The following is a 24,180-nucleotide window of genomic DNA, read 5'->3' as shown; positions in this document are numbered from 1 at the left end:
CATCTCTGGTCCAGATTAAAAATCTTTGAGTACTCCTTGTGATTTTAAACCAGATCTGAACTTTGTATTGCTCATCTAAATGTCAAAGTCCTCTTCCTAAACTCAGTTTGGTTAAGATTTGAGTGAAATCATCAGCTAATGATATTCTTGTTTGAAGCTTGGCTTAGAAACCTAATTACAGACTTTGCATTAATTTACAGAATCATTGAATTACAGATTCAGTCTGTTTCACTGTGACCACCTCAGAAAAAGGTGGTGGTATTGGAATTTGCATACAAAAAAACAAATGCTGTGCCACTATCTGTTAGTAAAGAATGTAAATTTTCTGCCCTGAAGAAGCCAGCTCATAAGTCGTTCAACCTTAAAAAGGTCCTACCTTTCAAAAACCACTTAAATAAGAAATCCTTCTTACTCGGATGCAACCACAAATGAGATTCCAGCTCTTGTTGGAAAAGATTTACGTACTTTAACTGAAATGGGGAACATTCTCAACTGCATTAATGAACATGTCTGTCTGTTTGTTAAGTTGTACAAACCCTCTGTGCTTCAGTCCCATTTAACACAACTTAAGTTGATGTTAAATCCAAGTTTATATGTTTCCCAAAGAGTCGTCATCTAAAATTCATAGGTTCAACAGCACTCAAAGGGCAGAAACAGTCATACTGACAAGGTTCTCTTGGTCAATATGACTGTTTTTGATGTTGCTCTTTTAATGATCTGTTATTCAGGTTTCTTTGGTCTCTTGCCTGTACTGAATATCAGTTGTAATTCTGCCTTTACTTATTATGTTGATTTGTGTTCTGGTTTTTGTGTTTTCTGTAGCCCCCTTGGCCAGATTTCTCATGCCTGCTACAACAGATTGTCAAACTGTAAACAGATCGGAGGCAGTGCTACTGGAATTTAAAGGCCCGTTTAGATGCATATAGAAAGTAGCAAGATCATATGAAGCTTTTCAGTTCTGCTTTGGTGAATTATGCGTGAAGTCTCATATTTAATTAGCTTCATGTTATTATATGATTTGTTTTTTTACTCTGACATTCATCAAACTATGTAGACTTAACTGTCAAGATGTACTTGATAGCTTTTGCTGTCATATGCATGGTTTTACAGCACACAAACGCACACACACACACACAGTTCCTTCATTAAGAAAGTGTAGGAAGTGTATTTTCCGTTCAGGGAGTTCACAATACATTTCTCTAAAGAATAAAGTCATCTACACCCATACATGTGCAGCAGCAGAGCATCTCCTGTCTAAATTTTCCACATACATCAGCAATTAACAAAGCTATCATGGGGCAGATGGTTGAAGAAGAAAGACAGCCAAAGAATCAAAAGGAATAAGGGATGGGAATGAGCTAAAAATACCTAATTTAACTTTTTATTTTGCTTTGCTGCATTCTTTAATCTGTTTATGTAATGATCATCTAGTCAGGGTTAAGGGATTTGGGGTTTGCCAGAGCTAAAATGACAGAAAGGCAAAAGGCAGGATGCACACTGGACAAAAACAGCTTTCAGTGTCATAAAAATATGATGCTGTCTTCTGCTGCTGTGCTGATAAAAATGCTGACGATGAGCATTAGTAGTGAACATTTTAGTAGTGTCCATTCACCAGGCTGGAACCCGAACAGCTTAGAGAATAAAGGATGTCGATGTGAGATGCTTCAACTATACGGCCCACTCTCATACTTTTGTATTCTGTACATACTAGCAATACCTTGATGTATTAAATATATGGACAGAAGTGACAGAAAGGATAAAGCATTTCCCGTAGCTTTAGGACACTGATTCAGTACGTCTTTCACACTGTCCAAGGATGTATCTGTCACCACCAATTGGAGACGCATCACTTGCTTCGCTTCACTTTCACTGCTGAATTTCTCTTTGCTTTCCAACCAGCATAAGGCTAACCATAGCTGCCTGGAGGCAACCACCATTTTCTGTAGGGAACTCCTTGAGCTGAACTCCAGATCTGAGAGGCACAACTTCATTGGGCACATTTGCAATGGATCTGCTTTTACTGTATGGACTTGTAAAACCACAAGGCCTAGGAGAGAGAAACATAATCTGCTTGCTATCATGACCTTCCAGCCCACCACCTCCACACCTCTCTAGCTTGAATGGTGAGAGTGTGTTGCTAAGTGGCATATGCAACTTCTGTGTGAGTATCTACAGCCTTGGAAGTCTTGGAATCGGCCACTTAGCCAATAATCTGCATTTCTGAGAAGTCTCAGAGGTGAAGCATCAGTGTAGAACCACACTGTGGAGCCGCTGAGTGCCACAGCCTCCAAAGACACTATGCTAGACCACAAGCATAAATCCAAGCTCTTCCTTTGGGAGAAGTTAAAAAAATAAAACATGCTGAACCTATGTTTAACCTTCTTCGCTGCACTACATAAATCATCACTGCCTAGCCTTTCAGACCAGTTTTACTGCTTCAAGTATCTTGGTTTCTTATTCTCAAGCAAAAGTCAAAAAGAAATGGAGTGATATCAACAGTAATGCAGAGGATCTACTGGACCATTGAGGGAACATTAGGGGCTCATTTCAACTCTCACTTGCAGTTGCTAGTGACTGAAAGAATCGGATGGGGATCAAACCAAGCCTCCTCCTTTGTGTGGCAGGACTCATACTAAAGGGGAAAGTAAGATGTTCAGACATTTGGTCAGAGATCAGAAATTTAAGAACATTTAGCCCTCATGTGGCCTGAGAGTGGCTTGAAATCCCTCAAAAGAACCTGTAAAAGGCTGTTTGTGACAGGAACGACCTAACCGATTTGCTTAGCTTGCCTCGTGTGCATGCGAGCCCAGGATTAGCTACAGATAAAGACTTTCTAGGAAGATTTTCTAAGTTTGAGTTAATGAAAAGAAGGAAGAATGCTTAATACCTGCTTCTAAAATATACATTTGCTGACAAAAGTTAAATTATGACTTCTCAAATGGTATCGCTTACCGTACCTTACATAGCTCATGTCAACCTTATGCTATTGCAACTTAATGATGGATAAGGGTTGCTGTGGGCATATAGATGTATAGGTAATACCTCACCAACTGTCAGTCCAAAATTAATAACCTTAGGCTCTATGAATAAGAGTTGCTTGGGAGAATTTTCAGATATAACAAATCTACTTTTTCTTGCCCAGAATGACATTCAGAAAACCACAGGAAAATCATGATATATATTTTTTTTGCTTCACCTTAATCAAAGCTGCTAGATGCAGTGAGTAAACACAGATGTTGTTGAATCAGATCTAAACAAATATGCTTAGACAAAAAAAAAACCAAAACAACACATGACCAACCTTCTGAAAATGCTTATTTAAACATTTTTTAAAGATTTATTTTTGGTCAGTAAACCTGTTTAGCTGTATGTGCCATTGCATATGGCCATATAATTGATCTATATCAATTTATATAAAAGTATAACTACTTGGTAAAGCAACTTATTTTTCTTTTTATTAATTAATGTGGGCAAAACGTAACGAGAGATTGCTTCATAAAAAAAACAGTACAAAACAGTTAACTCCAGTTATTATGGGGCTGTCTCTGACATATATTCTAAAAGATGTGAGATTTTTAAGCTTAGTCTTTTTTGCACACACAAACATCATCATCATCATCTTTCACCTCAGTCACTGAATCATTCTATGACTGTGAGCTGACAAGTAGCTTTTGATGGATAAATTTAGATTAGTCACACTCTCAGATGCTGTGAAGTGTGTATAAATCCTGGTATAAAAATAGGCGTGCATGTATTTTTATGCCACAGCTAATGTAAGCACGCATACGCACAAACACAAGCTGTATTTAGTCTAATTGTTGATTGTTTGTGCATATTTTTATATGTACACACATGAAAACAGACACACTGAGACTCACACATACACCATTGATCTGTATTTAACCTAGATACTGAAGTGATTAGCCAGTGGCTCTTGATAAGTCTGTCACACATTAAAGGCAACATAGCACATCCACTCTCACACACACATACATACATGCATATCGACTATGACTTGAGGCCTTGTTGTAAGATGTTTGTAACTCACTTTTCATATTTTTCCGTGCAACTTTTGCATCTTAGTCCAAAAGTAAAATAGAGCACGTCAGAAAATTATGGCAATATCAATGTTAATCAACCAATATCATTTAAAGGGATCCATTATCTAAATATAAAATCTATAAAAAGTATAATGAAATGTGGTGGATATAGATAAGGCATTATCAATCATAGGTAATTTCTGTAACTGTTACAAAGAAGTCCTATATGAATAACTCTTAATATTAATTGTAACATCATTAAGACCATTTTAATCTTTAAATTTAATGAAATTAAATGAAGTGGTTTTGGGAAATGCAACAAACAGCAGATAGCTATTTTCAGAGCAAAGAGTGTATTTATTTTCCCTTCAGCTAAAAAACCTACTTTACATTTACACACACTGACACCTGGGAAATGGCTGGTACAACCACATTGTTCTGGATTTAACCACTGGCCTGTTTAATGCTGGTCTCTGTATGGCTAAGTCAATTCTGGAATTATATTTAAAAATTGTTGCTTGTGTACTATCAGCTTTGGGGAAAAAGAAGCAGTGAAAAACCACAGATGACCTGACCACAGTACTCTCACCCCCTGTTCACTTTGAAGTACTCTACTACTATTTTTATTACTATGACACGATGGGACACCAAGGAGCAAGGTAAACACTGAGACAAAGGTCTGTGCAAGTTTAATATTTTCCTCACATGGCGGATTTCCTCTGGCCATGTCTTTACTGAGATTCACCTTTAATCTTTCTTTCTTCCTTTCGTTTTTCCTTCTTGTGCCTTTCTCTTTGTTGCTGTACACTTACCGTGCATTTGTTAATATTTCATCTCTTTCACTTTTTTTCCCAATGCAGAGCACATTAAATTTAGCGTTTCTGTGTGATTGGGTGTTAAATGTACTGCATGTAAATAATGTAAGAGTGTGCTCATGTTTGGATGACTATAAATTATTTATCCCACCCTCAGCCCCCACACAGACAAATACAATATCCACTGCGACAGACTGCTTGCACGCTACAGTCCTACCTGTTTGTGTCTATCCGTCCCTCCTCTTTTGCTCTCTGTATCTCATTTCTTATTGAGAATGTTAGTTAAAAATTACAAGAGCGAGAGAGCTTTTTTCCATGAAGTAAACATCTCAGTGGCCTGGCTGGAGACCAGTATTTAGCATAGTCTTTTTCAAACTTAAACTGTGTCTTTGGTACATCCTCCAGCTGCACTCACAGGGGGGGAAAGAGATATGAACATTCTTTATTTAGTAACTTGGATAACACCAAGATGCAGGATAAACTAGGTAGTCCATTGGTTATATAACCTCTCACTGTGAAGTATTTTAGCTCTGTATTTTCATTTATATTTTATATACCTTTTAGCGAACCAAGTAACTCTACTTTGTGCATTTTTTCCCAAATAGCTTGTGCTGAGGTACTGCGCATAAACAAAACTTAAATTGTCAGCTTTCAGCTTTCCTTAAAAAATCATTATTCAAATGACTAAACGGCAGAACCTTTAAGAAAGTAAAGCACAAAAGGTGCAGTCCTATTTAACTCTTAAGTAAATCCTAAAATCAGGCAGTGACTGAATAAATTAGTGTGATGGATGTTGCCCTTAATTCTTTTTGTATTAACCTTCTACTGTACGAGGATTACATGCCAGAAAATGTGCAAAAGAGAACGTCATGAAAATGTCAAAGAAAGAAATGTGTTATAAGGTGAAAGATAAGACCAGCATGAAGATGACAGGAAAGCAAAGTGTGGCTACAGAAATCAAATTTTAAAAAAAAAACGAGGTGTGTCACTATGACAACAACCTAATAAGTATAAAATATATAGGCAGGGCATTATTTATCTATTTAAATGTTGCCTAAATAATAGGGGTAACATAGAAGTATAGATGAGAACTGAAACTCAGTGACTAAATCTGAGGTATTTAGACAGATATAATTTGCAATCAGCTTTCACACTGATGACTGACAATAGCTGGTTTGACTATTGACAGAGATCCCAGTATTGTATTATTGATTCCCTCAGGGATGTAAGGTAACTAATGTCTATAAATGAAAACATAATGTTGGTAATTACTGGGTTATACACAAATAATACAAATAAGACATTCAGTAAACACTTAAATTATGATTATTTTTATTTTGTGTTGTCAAACTAAAAAAAATAATAATAATAGCATTAGTAACCATTACTAATTACCCCACTTTGTCATGTAGGTAAAAAGTAGTATAAAACACCACACACTATGACCGAATCACAAAACAAACAGTTCTGACAGTACACAGCAAATCCAGCATGTCCAAATTAACACTGTCGGATTTGATTTCAACACTATTAAAGTGTCTATATGGGTCCACACCAGAGAGTGTTAATTTAACTCTTTTTGGAGAGTTGGTACGTTAACTCTGATTTAGTGTTAAACACCAAATCTGTCTGGAGTTGATAATTTAACACTTGGTGTTAAGAGTTTATATATTAACTCTCAAAGAGTATTTTAGTTTAACTAAGTAAGAGTTATCTTCTAATTCATTCTAAAAAGCGGGAATTTTACTGTTCTGAACTTCTAGAAATTTCTTTTGGAAATAAACATTTACTAAAAAGATGCAATGGTTTTTGAAAAACATTTATTCTGAACTGTGCACCACAATTTCAAAACATTTTCTGAAAGATGTAACAGTGTACATGTTCTCACTTTCATTAGAATTTTGTTTATCAAAAGGTCTGACATAGGTGAGCTGGTAAATGCAAATAACAGCATTCTCATCACTTATTTCTTCAATACAATATGCATGTCCTTCATTCATCCCTTTGTGGAACTTCAACGCACTTCTGCTCTCCCCCATATTCCATCTTCACAAGCATATCCTGTGCGGAGATCGAATAAAAATTAGTTGACACTAATTAACGGCACAAATAATCCAGTAATCAATTGCAGCACAGTAAAAAAAAAAAAAAAGGAATCCTCTTTGAGCCATTACTTGTGTAAAGTATTTTCCCAAAAGACAAGGACACAGGCAACAGGTAATACTGAACTAAATGTAAAACCTCAACCTTTTTCATTTTTACCTAAACCGTGTGCACAAAACTCTGGAGGGATCTAAATTCTACCGTAGAATCGAGTCAGGACGTCTGTTATTGCTGTTTGCTCGTTTTTTTTTTTATGGGCGATCGTTTTCAGGCTTCAAGTAGCACCATTATACCAACATTTCACATTCTAGACATTGTTTTAGGTGTATTTGACCAAACGTTTGACTGAAAATTCACATGGAAGCTTTTTTCAAGGCTGTGGTATTTGCCCGCAAACAATACCTTTCAGCTAGCTAAAACAGAATATTATGCTATCAGCGAGCAACATGGCTAATGCCTTTCACACAGCTTTGTCTCAACTCCAAAGAGCCACAGAAGTAAAGGCTAATAACAATTGAAACAATCTTTGAAAAAATGACTTACCAAGCATGGCAAACAACTCAAATATGTAGAGCAAAATGTTCTGAAACGGCCTCACTTCAGCTTCGATTGGAGCCGTGCTGGGGGCGGAGTCTGTGAATTTACTCTGTTGGTGTCATAGCCCTTCTAGGAGTTCAGAGTTAAGAGGTCAAGAGTTAATGTTTCCATTTTAACACCTCCAGATTTGACAGAGAAACACTCATTTTTAACACTCGATTTTAACTACTATCATTTTACACCTCAGAGTTACATTAAAAGAATGTGACTCTGCTTAGAGTAAAATTAACTCTACTTTTGCAAGGAGACTATTAACACCAAAACATTTAACACTTTTGAATTTGCTGTGATAGGCATACAAGCGTGAGGATTTGCTTTCTTGAATGTGTAACTCACTTAAGCATTTGTAGAATATGCTTGCAGTCGTGGTTAAACATTTTCTTGTTTATGCTGCCAAATAACACCGAATCATTGCACAGATGTTATTTAAAAACCAAATCGCAGCTTTGCTCAAAGCTTCATTTGCTAGATCTGACAAAGTCTTGGAAACATGCATACTATATGATACTAAGAGTTGCACATGTAAGATGCCATTTTGGAATTTTGTTATGGAATAAAGCTTAAAAAAAGAATAAAGTTACATATTATACTAAGTATTATTCATCAACATAAACCAATTAACTGTATCTGAACTGCTTGGGTGAAATAAAATCACTTTTTGGCCAATTACATATTTTGTGGTGTAGCTTTGGATATTTATTATTATTCGTTCCCTATGTGATTAAAGGATGGAGACACATCCATATTTGCAATATAATAAGCTGAAACCTGATTATCTTCTTTTAAGATGAAATTCTTTTTTTTAAAAATGAAGCAATTGACGTTCAAGGTTACATTCAGAACTGCAGACGCTGTTGGTTTGGGGATTGTTAAAGGCTGTAGCTGTTTGATTGCTTCTGCACCAACACAGAGAAAAGTCAATAGTTGAGATGTGAGGGCCTAGTGCTGGGACGGAGGAGAATTTGGGAAGAAGAAGCTTCTACTCCTCTAGGAAATATCCTTTCTGTTAGATTTGCAAGCTGTGGTTTTCCAGCAAGAATATTGCTGTTTTATCTTTAATTCCTTGGAAGACTAAAGTTGACTGCTTCTCGATTATCATTTTCAAGTGCCTTACACACATGCACACATGTGCACAGGGAAATACACACATGCACATTTTCTGCAATCTTATCTGTCAAATGCACTAGTGCAGTGCAGTAGAAAATAAGATGAGAGACAGACAGGCACATGCGATATGTGAGACCAGAGTGTAATGCTTCCACATTCCACGTTGTGCTCTCATGCAGGCTATTTTCAGATACCACACACACACAGACCGACAAAGTGTCATTACAAGCTAATGCCATAATATGTTTGCCATGCCCTCCCACAACATTTTGCTCTGTAGGCCAGCCCCATTTACTGATCTGCATATAAACAAACAAAAACAATGTTGTTGTGCGCATTCAAATGCATGTGTGTGTGTTTTGCATGTGTATTCTTATATAAGCGTGCAGCCTCCTCTTGCCTGGAGGATGATGATGGAAACTGTTTGTCATCCTCCCACCTTTTTCTGTCTTTCTCTCTCTCTCCCTGCTCTGTCTTCATCCATTCAAATCAAAGGTACTTTATTGGCACAAAAAAAGGCATTTCCAGACTAGCATTAGAGTGCCGACATACGCAAATAGCCACTTAATTATGAAATCTGAACGCACATAATGATGGAGAAAAAGTGACTGCTAAAAGTGAGTGAATGGTTCAACGTATGTGTGAGTGTTCTAGGCAGCCTTTCAATGCATTTTAGTAATGAAAAATGCAGCTTTATTGCATTTTATTATTCCTTATGAAATGATCAGTTTCCTACGCTGCTGTCAGATAACACCCATGCATTCATTTAAAATTATGCCTCATATTGCAATGCTTTCAGTTGCTAGAGTAACGGAAGAGGAAATAGTCCCGTTCAATAAAGCTTTCTCAACTAAGTGTGTCCATTAGGCATCTTTGACAGGAGACTCTGCAGCTGGTGCAGACACTTGTGAGTGATTCCATGTCAGCTACCGGACCAGCTGACCAGGAGGTGAAGCTGGACGGTTTAAAACATTAGAAGAAATTCAAAAATTAAACACCGTAAAACAAAGTGTTTTATTCTTCTATGAAGCAGACTGTTTTATGGGGCATATTGTTGGGAACCCAACACGTAACACTAAGATGGTGTTCGCAGCTAGTCGGGTAAATGTGTTCATTGTGTTAAGCTTGAAAAGATTCCTGTGATCAATAAAACAGTTTTGTTAGCGTTGCTGTGCATTTTAAGCTATCTATATAAAAATATATGGAGAAAGAAAACTGAGCAAAACTTTGACTGTGATTTTCTCTAAACTAAAAACGCTAGTTGTGCACACGGTGCTCTCAGACACTACAAAAGACTGCTACAATATGACTTTGCTACTAACTCCAATTCACCATGTCACTTTGTATATATTTGTGGCTAGGTTATGTGAATATGTATCTGGAAGTAAATTATTTTCCTTTTATAGTGTCAGAGCACTTGATCAAAGAAAAAAAGAGCTCACTCCTTAAACAGTCACCCAATGGTGGAGACCAAAACAGAGATTAGGCCAGAAATACAACTCCAAACAAATGTTAATGTTGCTCTGTTTCTGATGATTGTGTTGCATTTTGCTTATTAATTATTAACTTTCTGAAATCCTGTAGGTGGTGCGTTGATGATTAGTTTTAATACCCCCAAAACAACCCATAAAATAAAGTCATTCTACATCAATACTAAAGAATATGTGAATATTAGTCAGAAATATTTTGTAATTTCTAGATAAATCTAATGATAAATCAGCCCATAATTAAGTACTTTTTTCTAGTTATTTAATTTTTGCTGGGATGCATTTTTATTAGCTATATTAAAGCCATTTTGATGTCTTAAATAAAAAGACTGTCCCTTTCTTTTTTTTGTCTTTCTCTCTTCATTTTATGTTATCCTACTTACCATAGTACTGTATTTGAATCCATTACTGCCAGTTTCTATCTTTCATTTATTCTAATATAAAGGAGGCTGACCCAATTTATAGTGCTTAAATAAAATATTCATTGCCCCTTTCCAATTCACCATTAATACTTTTTTCACCCTAGAGACCTAATTATGAAAATAAACCCTTTCTGTGTATCGTTCCCCCTCTTCTTCAAATTCATCTCAGTAATCCCACTTCCTTTTGCAGAAGGGGTCGATTCACTTGTTTTGCATTTATTTATGTCAGAAACAACGCAACATTTTGCTTGTAAAATAACCCTGCTGGTTAAGTTTATCATTCCTTCTGGTTTTGCTCAGTTTGCTTGTAAGTGTGCACTCACTTTGCTGCCATGTTGACTTCCAACCGTCTAAACAGGGTTAAGACATTTACAGTACATAATTTTTTTAGCAATAAAAGTGTATTACTGACACGCGACTATTTTCTAATTAAGCATGTATCAGTATTAATATTGAGAAAGACACATTTTTAAAAATGTTTTTGTATATTGAAATAAATGTTACACCATAACAACCTACATGGTTTTAATTTGAATTAATCTCGCTTCCATTTTAGTCCAAAGCATCCACCTTTGTCACTCCAGTCTTCTCTATCCTCTATCATTACATTTGTAAACCTCCTCTGAGGTTTTTTTTCTCCTGCCTGGGAGCTCCATTTTCACCGCCCTTTGTTCAGGATATGCAAACTGCTCAACGTGAGTTGTCCCTGTGATATACTCCTTTCTAACTCTCCATCTCCATCTCTGCCTGTTTCCTTTGTGTTAATGCCACTTTCTGCAAACCATAAATCATAGCAGGTTTCCTAAGTGGGGGGAGTGGATGGAGGGCGCTCTCTTCTTTGCGTCTCTTCGCATAGTTGATTGCGTTGTATTGTTGACCCCAGGTATTTGAACTCATTCCTCTTCTCTCCAAATCATATCTCCACCTCTTCAAGTCTCATCACTGTCTCACTATCCTCATACAAGTCCTACACAACCCTCACCAATTTATCTGCCACTCATGACAGTGCAACAGTTCGTCTTTTGGGACCCTATCATGTGATTTCTCTACATTTACAAAGACACAGTGCAGCTCATTCTGACCTTCTCTACACTTCTCCGACAACACTCTCAAAGCAAACATCACATTTGTAGTGCTCTTTCTCGACATGAAGCCATGCTGCTGCTCACTGTTGTCACCTCTCTTGCCTCGCGTCATGGCTCATCTGCTTTATCCCTCTGTAGTTACTACAGCTCTGCACATCACCCTTGTTCTTGAATCCTCAAATATCCACTCTCCCTCCAATATTGTCGACACTTTTTTGTCTATATTTCCTTTGTGCCATTTTGTAGGTTAAAATATCCTTAATTTTTTTAACGTGTACTTGCTTGAATGTAACAGAAAGTCATAGTTGTAGGCAGCAGATGCTTCCCTTCTCTTGGTTTGCCAATCTTCCAAAAGTTGGTAATGGCTCTCATTTTAACTATATTGGGTGGGACTTGTCACTGTAAAGGGACATACATAAGAGAGTTTAGATATGTTAGGTGTGTCCTTCTAATTTCTTCTCATATATACATGTACGAGTATATGAAAATGAGGTGCATCTGTAAAGGTGGTATAGATTAATAGAATGAAAGAAACATACATACCTGTGCTTCAAGTATGGGATGCGTGTGGTATGTGATATAAAAATTTAGATGACAGTGAGATAAATGGTACTCTTTATTTCAGCGTAAAAGTAAACACCTTAATCTAAGGCTGTTATTTATGCACTGTTGCAGTTTTGATTAGGCAGAAGCTATTAATGAGTCTTTTAAGCCTTACATTTTTGGAAGGATTGTTCATTTTTTTTTCAGTTAAAATTAAACAACCAGGAATTTTGTTCTCAAGGTTAAGAATTTCCAATTGAGCTAGACCTCATGGCCATGAGCAGGAAAGCAGGTATTAAATATGAATTGATGAAATTGAAGTGAGCCCTTCTTTGCTTCAATCCACATCGTTCTGTTATCATATGTATTCACAATTTTAATCTAAAAGCACCCTCATCTGTGTGCTGCACTAGTACAGAGAATATTTTTCGAGAAAATTCTTCATAACGGTCTCCAAACTGCCTTTATTCAAAATCAAGGGAATGCTTTTCAAAGGAGACTCAGTCACTTTTCATCCTGTGACTATGAGTCATAAATGCTTCTTTTATTCACCTGTTGCATGCACTCAGAAAAAATGATGCCCAGCAGAAACAAAGCTTGTTAATCTTAAGAGAGCTTTGCAGAAGATCACCAAAAGGCCTTCGAGCTATACTCACAGCCATAAATAGCAATTATTATTTACCAACCCTGCATTACACATACAGTAGCTCTGGGCATTTAGGAACCATTATTGTTTTCATATTGTGAAAGCCTAGATTTTTACTGGGTGTACTCAAAATAAATTGTTTGTTTTGAACATGCACGACTATTTTAACACATGTTAGAGGTTTTAAAGTGTTTCCTGCGAATTGATGGAATAAAAACATTTTTTGTTAGGATGACAAAACAAAAACACCCAAAAATAAATCACTGTGCTAAATCACAAAATGTTAAATTGCAGACATTGCCAACAAAAAGTACAACTGAGGATTTTGACAGTCTCATTTCTTTTATGGATGTTTTTATGTTTTAAAATGTTGTACATACTTGGCCCAATCCTGATGCTACATCTAAATCCAAGGATCACCTAAGTATACTACAGTGAACATCAAGGCAATCCATGGGATGCTTTATCATTTCAAATGCAAAATCTTAATCTGCATGTGAAATAAATGAGTAAAACGATGGTTTAACATATCAGATTCGAAAAATTCAGGACATCACCAATGTGAGTGGGATTCATCTTCTGGGATCAATTTCTGAAGTATTTTGTTCTGAATATAACAATCCAATTAGCTTTCCAGTTAGTTTCCAGTTAGCCTCATTCAAGATTTTATCTTAATACAGAATGCATTCTAATCTAAACCACAGTCACCAAACGTCATTGATACCTCATAAAATAATGAGCTGAGACAGTTTTACACAGTGTCTTCAGCCGCTTTGATATATGCATCTGTGTGCATTTTGACAGATTTTATAGCATAGAAAGTGTATTGTGAACATGAGGGTGCATCCATTCAGTGATACTTTGCTGTCTCTTGAAAAATAGTGGTGTGATGCAATGTTGCAGAAATAGAATTGTAGACCAGATATTACACAGCTTCTCCATGAATCAGGCACTTAAAGCACCAAACCGCCAAGATCTCATGTTACAAATCTTACTGTCTCACTGCTTTCTTCCTTTTACTGCTTCTCTTCTGTTCTCAGTCATACAAAAACAGAAGCCAGTGCATTTATAACTGAATCTAAAATCAATACATGTCTCAGGATAGTACATCTAGTATACATTTCTGTGTGCATGCATTAAACATGCTTCCACATCAGTGTGTCGCCTATGGCTTTTGGGCATGTGTGTGTTCTCACGTTCCACTCCTACCAGAATGACCTTGGCGGTGATCATCTTGAATTTCGGGCAGCTCGTGTACTCCTATAAATCATCCAGCTGGCTGTATCTGCCTTTGATTGGTTTGATTTGAACCATTAAATCCAATTCTGTCATGAAGCGGAGATTGTGATGCAGGACAGGAGGCAGGCTTAAGGAGGATTTTTCATCCTTAATGCAATGAAAACATGCATGTGCAGAATGAATTCAGTATAAAGTCAGGTGGAGAGACTGAAATAGACTGTTCAGTAAACCCCTTTCCTAACCAGCAGTTGTTCTGGTAATACATATAGCTGGGAATGAGAGATATTTATATACAAAACTCACGTTTTTTAAATGCCACAAAGACCAGAAGTATAAAAAATGGATTGCACAATGTGTTCACCTGCTGCAAACAGAAGCATACATCCCTTTCTTGAACACTGTTGCAGTAGTAACGAGTATCCAGCGGCATTTGTTTTTTTGTTTTTTAGGTAATTTTAGGTACTCGCAGTTGAAAACTGTACCTGCTCCATATTATTTATGAACATTTATAATCTAGTTTCCATGACTGTTGTTACACAGATTAGTCCTTATCCCAATACCAAAATATTAAGCTTAACTATACAATTATGGATTAAAATGGTCAACCTGAATATTACCTGCAAAGGTGGCACTCCATTCAATCCTGATATAAGTTGGTCTTATTGTTTTTTTTTCTTTACAGTATATAAAAAATATTTATATTACAGCCTTTCTTTGTTCAAGTTATGCATTCTAACAGTCTTTTCAGGATAGTGTTTGTGGGAACTATGGTGTTAAACCTGCTTCACTGCTCATCTCATACTAGTACCAACAGGCTTCTCAGATAAATGCATCACCACAAGTAGTGGTAGTTTGTATTTTAGTGATTGATAAAGCCTGTTTTTTGCACATTGACCACTGAGATGAAAAGGTTAATTGAAGAATGTTTTAACACATTTTTAGGTTAGGTTGATATTTTTTAAAATTATTAAGTGGAATCTTTAGCAAATCTATCACTATTATAATTAATGTGTGTCTGTATGTACACAGAAGGTATCGAGTATCTGTTTTAAATGCAAAGCATGCATACAGATTAGACTTAAGTCTTGGTGCGGCTGGGATTCATTTTCCTGTGTGTGTGTGTTTAGGCCTACTCAGCGCTACGTTCTCACAGTGCACTAATTGAATAAAGAGTAATTGTGATGTATTTAGGCAGCTGCTGACCCCTGTTGTTCAAGTGAGTAAACCATTAGCTTAAGCATAAGGTTTACTTCAGTGGACGCACAGAAAAACAAAGCAAACGGTGCAGGAGAGAGAACACAAAGCCAGCAGGTTACGTTAAGTCAGGGGTGTCCAAACTCCGGCCCGCGGGCCAACTGTGACCCGCGGGCCATTTTTAATTGGCCCACAAGTAATTTTATAAATAGAATAGAATATGGCCGCACATCAACTTTTGCTTGAGTGTATTGCACTTCTTAGTTTTAACATCATGGGGAGCTGCTGTTGATCAAGGCAGTTGCTCCACCTAAAAGGACAATCACAGAAGAAATGTACCCCAAGTTACTAAACAGAACCAAAGAAGCGAAAGGTAGAAAGTGAATGCAGAGAATTTCAGACACGGTGGGAGAGTGAATATTTCTTCAAAGAATTCAAGGGGAAGTGTGTCTGTTTGATCTGCACTGAAACTGTGGCAGTTATGAAATAGTATAATGTACGACCTCATTATGAAACCAAACATCAGGCCTATGCATCCTACACTGGTGCTGAGCGAGAGCAGAAATTAAAGCAAATGGTAGCTCTCCTGCGGGGCCAGCAACAGTATTTTTTTCGTGCTCAAATTGTCCAGGAAAAGGCTCCAATAGCCAGCTATGAGGTCGCCCAACTCATCGCAAGACATGGCAAGCCTGTCTCAGATGGAGACCTCATAAAACACGGCCTCGTTAAAGTCACTGAAATAATGTGCCCGGAAAAAGTGCAGGACTTCAACAACGTCAGCATGTCCAGAGATACAGTTGTGCGACGCACTGAAGACTTGTCAGCCAACATTAAACTGCAACTGTCTGATGAAGCTGTGCTTATGGAAAGCTGTGATGAAGGCAGTTTTGTCTTTAATTATATTCAACAATATAACATATTCGATCACTTTTAAGTGATTTTTCTAACTTTAATACACTAAAGTTAAGGTTATATACCTAATTTCTAGTAGGTGGCCCAGCCCCTCCTATATTTTTATGTATGTGACCCGCAGTGAAAAAAGTTTGGACACCCTTGCTTTAAGTGGTCTGGGCATTGGTGCATTTTGTTATGCATTAGATGCTGGTATAAGCCATGAAAGGTGCAGGCTTGTAGCCACAGAAGACCATGTAAGCTATTAATTTGATTGACAAAATGAAAAACAGAAGCTGAAAGGTATTTCCAGCAACAACAAGTATAACCTACAAGCTTTAATTCTCTTAAAGTCTGTGAGCATGCAAATACTAGCGCTGGATGTTGTTGCATTTAGCTTAAATTTTGTTTCGATTGACCCAGATCCTTCTTTAATAGGTGGGTGCATTTCCTGCAAGTGCTTAGTTGCATTAATGAGTGAAATTAACAGGGAAGTGGGAGCTTTTTTCCAACATGCTTTTCCAAGTCAAAAAAGAACACACAAAACACAACAAATCTTTTTTGATTCGATCTGACATCATTATTAACGTGAATAACCACAAATAAGTTGCATTTATTGTCATTTAGTGTGTATGGCTCATGTCTCGTGCCGAGCTAAAGAAAACACAGGGTCCACATATTAACTGCTCTGGAGCTCTCAATCATGTCACATGAGCTCCCAGTGGCAATATCTACGAGCACTTTAACCCTTTCCACCCTGGTGATTCCTGTACAAGGTTATGTTATTGACCCGCTGCCACTTTTAGAAAGTTTCCAAGCATGGCCCATCAGTAAATATTAAAGTGGATACAATGCTTTGCTTTATTTCTGTTGCATCCCATTCGGTAGGGTTGCAGCTGAATTGCAGTTTGGAAGAGGCTAAAATAAAACCTTTAAAAAAGAAAAATCCTTCTCGTTTAGTGTTTAGGACAAAAATTCTCACACGTTTTTTATCCACAGAGTTCAAGGTTATTATTTTGAATTACATTCTGAAGACATGTCTTGCTGGATTTTGGGGCTGTTACTTTAGTTGGAAACTTCAAAAGTAGGGTAGAATCTGCTGGGCTATATTCTCTTTAATGTGCTGAAAAAACAGAAAATTAAATGTGATCATTTCTGTGTCAATAATCTGATGCAATGTGGTTAAAAGCTACAGAACAACTCTGAAGTCAACCTCTCTTTTTTGTCATCCTCGAGTCAGCTTGAAAACTTTAAATGATTAAAAACGTGAATTCATCCAGATCAAAGAAAAAATGCTTGCTTGTTCTTACCTGGTGGCTGTCTGAGGTGGTGCAGGTCATCGACTAATCTGGAAGGTTGGTGGTTTGATGTCTGGCTGCTCCAAATATTGGGCAAGATATTAAACCCAAGTCGCTCACTGATGCATCCATCAGAGTGTGAATGTGTATGAAAGTTAGATAAAAGCACTTTAATAGAAAGGAAAAAAACATAGAAAAAGTGCTTGTATGAATGGGGGAACGAGGCGAGTTGTATAAAGTGGATTTACGATAACTAACACATGTAACAGCAACAAATTCACTGAAAGGATTTCATTATAATATCTGATGTTGATCTTACACCATAAGGGAAACTTTTAAAACTGGGGTACATCATAAGATACTTCAGTTACAGTGGGGCAAAAAAGTATTTAGTCAGCCACCGATTGTGCAAGTTCCCCCACTTAAAATGATGACAGAGGTCAGTAATTTGCACCAGAGGTACACTTCAACTGTGAGAGACAGAATGTGAAAAAAAATCCATGAATCCACATGGTAGGATTTGTAAAGAATTTATTCGTAAATCAGGGTGGAAAATAAGTATTTGGTCACCTCAAACATGGAAAATCTCTGGCTCTCACAGACCTGTAACGTCTTCTGTAAGAAGCTTTTCTGTCCCCCACTCGTTACCTGTATGAATGGCACCTGTTTGAACTCACCATCTGTATAAAATACACCTGTCCACAGCCTCAAACAGTCAGACTCCAAACTCCGCCATGGCCAAGACCAAAGAGCTTTCGAAGGACACCAGGAAAAGTATTGTAGACCTGCACCAGACTGGGAAGAGTGAATCTACAATAGGCAAGCAGCTTGGTGTGAAAAAATCAACTGTGGGAGCAATCATCAGAAAATGGAAGACATACAAGACCACTGATAATCTCCCTCGATCTGGGGCTCCACGCAAGATCTCATCCCGTGGGGTCAAAATGATCATGAGAACGGTCAGCAAAGATCCCAGAACCACACGGGGGGACCTGGTGAATGACCTGGTCACCATCAGTAACACACTACAACGGCAGGGAATCAAATCCCGCAGTGCCAGACGTGTTCCGCTGCTGAAGCCAGTGCATGTCCAGGCCCGTCTGAAGTTTGCCAGAGAGCACATGGATGATACAGCAGAGGATTGGGAGAATGTCATGTGGTCAGATGAAACCAAAGTAGAACTTTTTGGTATAAACTCAACTCGTCGTGTTTGGAGGAAGAAGAATACTGAGTTGCATCCCAAGAACACCATATCTACTGTGAAGCATGGGGGTGGAAACATCATGCTATGGGGCTGTTTTTCTGCCAAGGGGACAGGACGACTGATCCGTGTTAAGGACAGAATGAATGGGGCCATGTATCGTGAGATTTTGAGCCAAAACCTCCTTCCATCAGTGAGAACTTTGAAGATGAAACGAGGCTGGGTCTTCCAACATGACAATGATCCAAAACACACCGCCCGGGCAACAAAGGAGTGGCTCCGTAAGAAGCATTTGAAAGTCCTGGAGTGGCCTAGCCAGTCTCCAGACCTCAACCCCATAGAAAATCAGTGACGGGAGTTGAAAGTCCGTGTTGCTCGGCGACAGCCCCAAAACATCACTGCTCTCGAGAAGATCTGCATGGAGGAATGGGCCAGAATACCAGCTACTGTGTGTGCAAACCTGGTAAAGACCTATAGTAAACGTTTGACCTCTGTTATTGCCAACAAAGGTTATGTTACAAAGTATTGAGTTGTATTTTTGTTATTGACCAAATACTTATTTTCCACCCTGATTTACGAATAAATTCTTTACAAATCCTACCATGTGGATTCATGGATTTTTTTTTTTTCACATTCTGTCTCTCACAGTTGAAGTGTACCTCTGGTGCAAATTACTGACCTCTGTCATCATTTTAGGTGGGGGAACTTGCACAATCGGTGGCTGACTAAATACTTGTTTGCCCCACTGTATAATAACTCAGGGATATTCCAAATGAACGAAAACATTCAGGAAAGGCCTGTGATATAACATCTTGCACTTACTTTTTTGAAGAACTATGAGGTGAGTTATAAGCCACAGATAACTAAAATGCGAGACTCATTATCTGCAAATGATACAAAATCAACAGCTTTATTGTAATGTCATAGATTAGCTTGAGCTTTGCATGTTATTTTCCCTAATAGGTGATTGAGATGCACCTGAACTAATGCTTAATGTTCTTAAATGTAGTCCCTGCGGTAATCTAATTTTCTATATCACTTTAATATCTGGAGGTTGTAAGCTTCAGTGTATTTTTTCCTGTCAGGAAGAATACTTCGCAGTAAACAAATGTCACTCTCACCAACAAGAGCCCAGTCCTCTCAGACTGTGGGAGGACCCTTAAACGCGTGAAGGGTTTTCCTAACACTGACATAAATAATCTATTTCAACACAACAAGTGCTGTAGTAAACTACCTTACACTCCTCAGTAAAGAGCCCTGCAAAACCACTGGATGACACTTTAGGATTGTCAGAGTAGTTTCCTACTTCTGATGCTACATCCACGTCACGTGGTAAAGATTGTTGCTACGAGCTCTCGACTTACAACAGTCACTCAGAGATGAATACCAGCGGAACAGGTGCTGTTTTATTTAATGAGTCACTTTAAATAATCGCAGGTAGTTTTTAACTTTCATCTTTTGTGCATCACTTTTGCAAATTTAGCCAGGTTTTGTGGTAAGTCACTGGAGAAATAGACTAGGCGCTTAGTTCCTACTTTACGTGCAAGCTTCAAATGATGGGCAGTCTAAGGTCTGATTTAGATTTCTGCGGGGAAACTTTGTTGAACCTTTGTTTGACCCTATGACATAACCTATACAAGCGGTTGAAATTGTTGTCAGCATGTATGCTTGTGCTAATTGCTATTATTATTATATTGCGTATTAATAACTGTGTGGTCGTGGTAAAGCGTTGGGGGAGTTGAATTAGTTTGTTGAGAATAGAATTTGCTAAAGTGTCATTTAAATGGTTTACCATAAAGTGCATGATCACATTTGTATCACTCGCTTATTGGATGTGTGAAAAGCTCATCAGGAGGAAAAAAAACACTCAAAAAGTCTTCAATGGTGGCTTCTCCGCAGCTTCAAAGAAGTTTGAATGTGCGAATACTTCCAAGCCACCACTCTTAACTGCCAAGTTGTGCCTCTGGTTATCCCTGTGAGATTTGAATGCAGCCCGAGATCAGTTTCAGCATATGGAGCGTGTGGAGAATCCATTTGAGCTGTCCGGGGAAGCCGGTTGTTCATCAGTGAGCAAGCCAGGGGTGAAACTGGCTTTATGGGAGACCTTCGGGGGAACAGGGTGGATGGATTTCAAAGAAGTGGATAAAGCAGCACACACATGTGTGAAACAGAATCGTATTTTACACATCGCTGCAAACAGAGCTTAATTTGTCTTCCTTACCCATAATCCCTTTGGTTAATTCACCATTCCATTTGATCCCAGTGGTCCTACATGTCACCTCAAGCTACATCAGGTTGCGAGTGAAGAAGAGTTTGTGTGAAAATTAAGTTCAGTGCTGGTGAAATGCTCACTTTTATATGTGTGTGACATATAACCTTATCCCTCCTGTGTAGCGGATGGCTTTACGGTTTGCATATCGCATACAAAGCGTGACAGAACAACGTCCTCTTCATCTATCCTGCCTCGTCTCCTCTCTCTAAATGAAATTCGTCCCTCTCCCCCTTTTTCTTTCACACCTCAGCACTCATTTTAATTAGCTGGCTCTCTGATCGCTCTTTTTTTCCTCCTCACTCTCTCTGATAATTCTCCCCGTTTCCTTTCCATTTCTCTGTCTCACTCGTTCATTCTCATTACAGTCATTTCTCAGAGTAATTAATGAGGTGATATCTGCTTTCGTGTCAGAAAGGTCAAGAGCTGTCTCTCGCTCGCTCTCTTGCTCTTTCTGTAGCACCAGAGCATATGAGTCATCCGGTGATCTATTTAGCTGCTGCTCCATCTTTCTGGTCTTCTTTCGCTGCACTCAAACAGAGAGGAAAAGAAAAACTGGACTTGTACGACCTCTGACATCGTAGCAAATTTCATGTCAGTGATTTCACACAGATGTAAGAAGTACAGAGAGAGGACCTCACAACTAGACTACAGATTGGTGAATGGTTTTGTAATCAGTCCTGGGTAGTGTGTTAATATTACACGACTCTATATAATTTATTAAACTCTGGTCTTAACATACAGGTGCCATTTACAGTAGTTTGAAAATCTAAAAGTAGCAAATAGTAGGATACAAAAAATACTTTTGATCTCCAGGTAGGTTATGTAGTGGCCAGTGCTCCAAAGCCCAGGAGCCTGACACTCACCCCAACATTAAATGGCCATGGAAGGATTACTGAACTGAACATGGACACAGACCCAGGCATGCAAAGGGTCAAGAAGACCTGGCTCAGATTTGTCTTTTCCAGTCAAAAGACAAGAGAGGAAGGGATGCAGAACAACCTAAGTAACACACATAAGAAAAACAAAGGAAAAAGCAATAAAATATCCTCAAAGTGATGTGATAAGATAAGATAAGAGCTGCAAAACAACCATGAAGAGGCTAAGTATGACAACAAAATGATAACAATGGAATAAAAAACAGTGATACACAAAAACAAAGCCACCACAGAGAGACTGGAAGTGGTAGGATCTTGTAATTCTTCTCCAGGAAAAATACATCTGACAAAAACAAAATGTGGTTCCAGTTTGGAATAAACAAGAGAACTATGAGGTTAGCATGAGCAGTGTTGGTTGTACTAACAGTCTATGTCTGGGAAGTGCAGTGCAGGAACACCACAGTGATGAATTCACACCACAGATGGAGGCAAAATTGAACAAAAAAGCATTTTGATTTTAACACCTTCACTGTGTGCTTGTTAGTGATGGGAATGACATCCAAGGACTGATGAGACGTGTTGCTTTCTACAAGACATTCGGTTGCGCGGCTCCTTTATTACACAGGGACTCGGGTAATGGTATGAACACCAGCTACGCAAGTTGGTTAGATGAACCGGCCGTACCATGTGCTTTCTTTGCAAATACTCTGGCTTAAAATTCATTTTTTTGTTGAAATGGCTCCAAATGCTGCTGCTGTTTCATTCTGCACTCATGTCCTTTCCACTAACTGGCTGCTTCTCTGCAAAGACACTGATTGGAACAAATCAGTCTTCAAAGTAATGACATATTATGGGCAATTCTCTCAAAGCAGACCAAACTAAGACGTTATTGTTGAGGTTGAGGTTTATGTTTTTACCCTTCTTGGATTCTCAGAGTGTAAAAATCTGTTTTGTGGGATATTTTTCCCTTTTTGGTTTGGATTTGATTTATAAAGCAGTAGCAGGCCATGAATAAAACAGTTTACCTATACATATGCCATGGTGTGTTATTTATAATAGGTTATCTTATGAGAGAGTGAGCATTCCCAGTTGTAACTTTAAAACATCTTAACAAACCTATTATGGAACACACAGCATACAAGTTGTTTCTATTGTTTTGCTGCATTTGTGTTCAAATAAAAAGTGTGAGAAAAGTTCACAGAGACAAATCCTCAACTTCTGTTTCACCCTCATTATGTCTGTGTTGTGTTCTTCTGTGAATGCGTAGATGTTTGCGTGTGCATGCTTGTTTGTACTGTGATCTGTTTAATGGTGATTCTCCCATGTCCTTCAAACCTGAAATCAAGGTTGCCATTAATGAGGATTTTCTCTCTCTCCCTGACCACCCTGCACTCTCGCACTAACACTCTAATTAACTACAAGCACTGCGGCTTGTTAATGATGACTGAGTATGTGTGCCTTTTCACTCATGTTCATGCACAATAACACTGCTGAGCAATAAATGAGACTAATAAAACCCTCTTCTTGTTTGGTGGTCATAGTCATGTTTGGTTATAAAGTTGTTGTTTTTTTCTGATCACCATGACTGATCACTTTATTCTTTAACGTGCACAAAAAATCCACCACAGATGATTTTTAGAGGCCCAGCCACCTGTCTCCGTACTGCACTCATCATCATATCTACACTTGACTTTTAATATACATCTTTGCATTCAGTTATTTGAGTTGATATCAAAGGATGTGCAGTTGGTGATAGATAATGTATTATTACAGAGAAGCTTGAGGAAGTACATCCTTCTCCTTTTAAAAAGACTTTTGAATGGGGAAGCATGTTTTATCTCAGTTTCTTTGTCACGTTCCATTTGTTTTTAACATTTTACTTTTGCCATAAGTTTTTCCTTCTTTCCTACTAAATATCAAACAGATCCAAATGGCCTCCAGATGGCAGTAACAAGTGTATGTGACTGCAAACCAGGAGTTTGGGGCCAATTGATGGGACCAGTTCACTTAGTTATATGCATCTCATTTCAAATGTCATTAACATCTCTTTTTCTCTCTCTTGGTCTGTCTTGTTTCCATTTATTTTAGGTGTTGTTTCCAGGTACGGGGGGTAACCATGGAAAGGCTGGTACTGTGTGTAATGCTGGCCGTCGCTATGGCTGTGCGGGCACAGATATGCCCAAAACGCTGCGTATGTCAAATACTGTCACCCAACCTGGCAACCCTCTGTGCCAAGAAAGGTCTACTATTTGTCCCACCCAACATTGACAGACATACAGTGGAGCTACGACTGGCTGACAATTTTGTCACAAGGTGATCGTCACATCAATAATAACGATACTCATGAGACTAAACCATTTACATT

The 24,180-nt window shown here is 38.1% G+C and overlaps 1 protein-coding gene and 1 long non-coding RNA gene across 2 annotated transcripts in view; one reads left to right on the top strand and one right to left on the bottom strand.

Annotated features, from left to right (window-relative positions):
- LOC146646446 (leucine-rich repeat and fibronectin type-III domain-containing protein 5-like) overlaps positions 1–24,180 on the top strand; it is a 139,111-nt gene that overhangs the window by 89,060 nt on the left and 25,871 nt on the right. Inside the window, exon 3 of the mRNA XM_085391163.1 lies at positions 23,904–24,128. Coding sequence (XP_085247289.1) covers positions 23,932–24,128 — 197 coding nt within the window. The 5' untranslated portion in view covers positions 23,904–23,931. The remainder of the gene's footprint in view (positions 1–23,903; positions 24,129–24,180) is intronic.
- On the bottom strand, positions 6,659–7,586 carry LOC146646447 (uncharacterized). Its single transcript, XR_014908713.1, has 2 exons — positions 7,502–7,586; positions 6,659–6,916 (listed from the first exon to the last, which is right to left on the bottom strand). It is a non-coding gene; the product is annotated as an uncharacterized LOC146646447 (long non-coding RNA).

Source organism: Rhamphochromis longiceps, linkage group LG19 (genome assembly GCF_057381845.1).
Source record: "Rhamphochromis longiceps isolate RC_006_pf linkage group LG19, R_longiceps_female_GT1.1, whole genome shotgun sequence".
Lineage (NCBI taxonomy): Eukaryota > Metazoa > Chordata > Actinopteri > Cichliformes > Cichlidae > Rhamphochromis > Rhamphochromis longiceps.
This window is presented reverse-complemented; position numbering and strand designations above follow the sequence as displayed.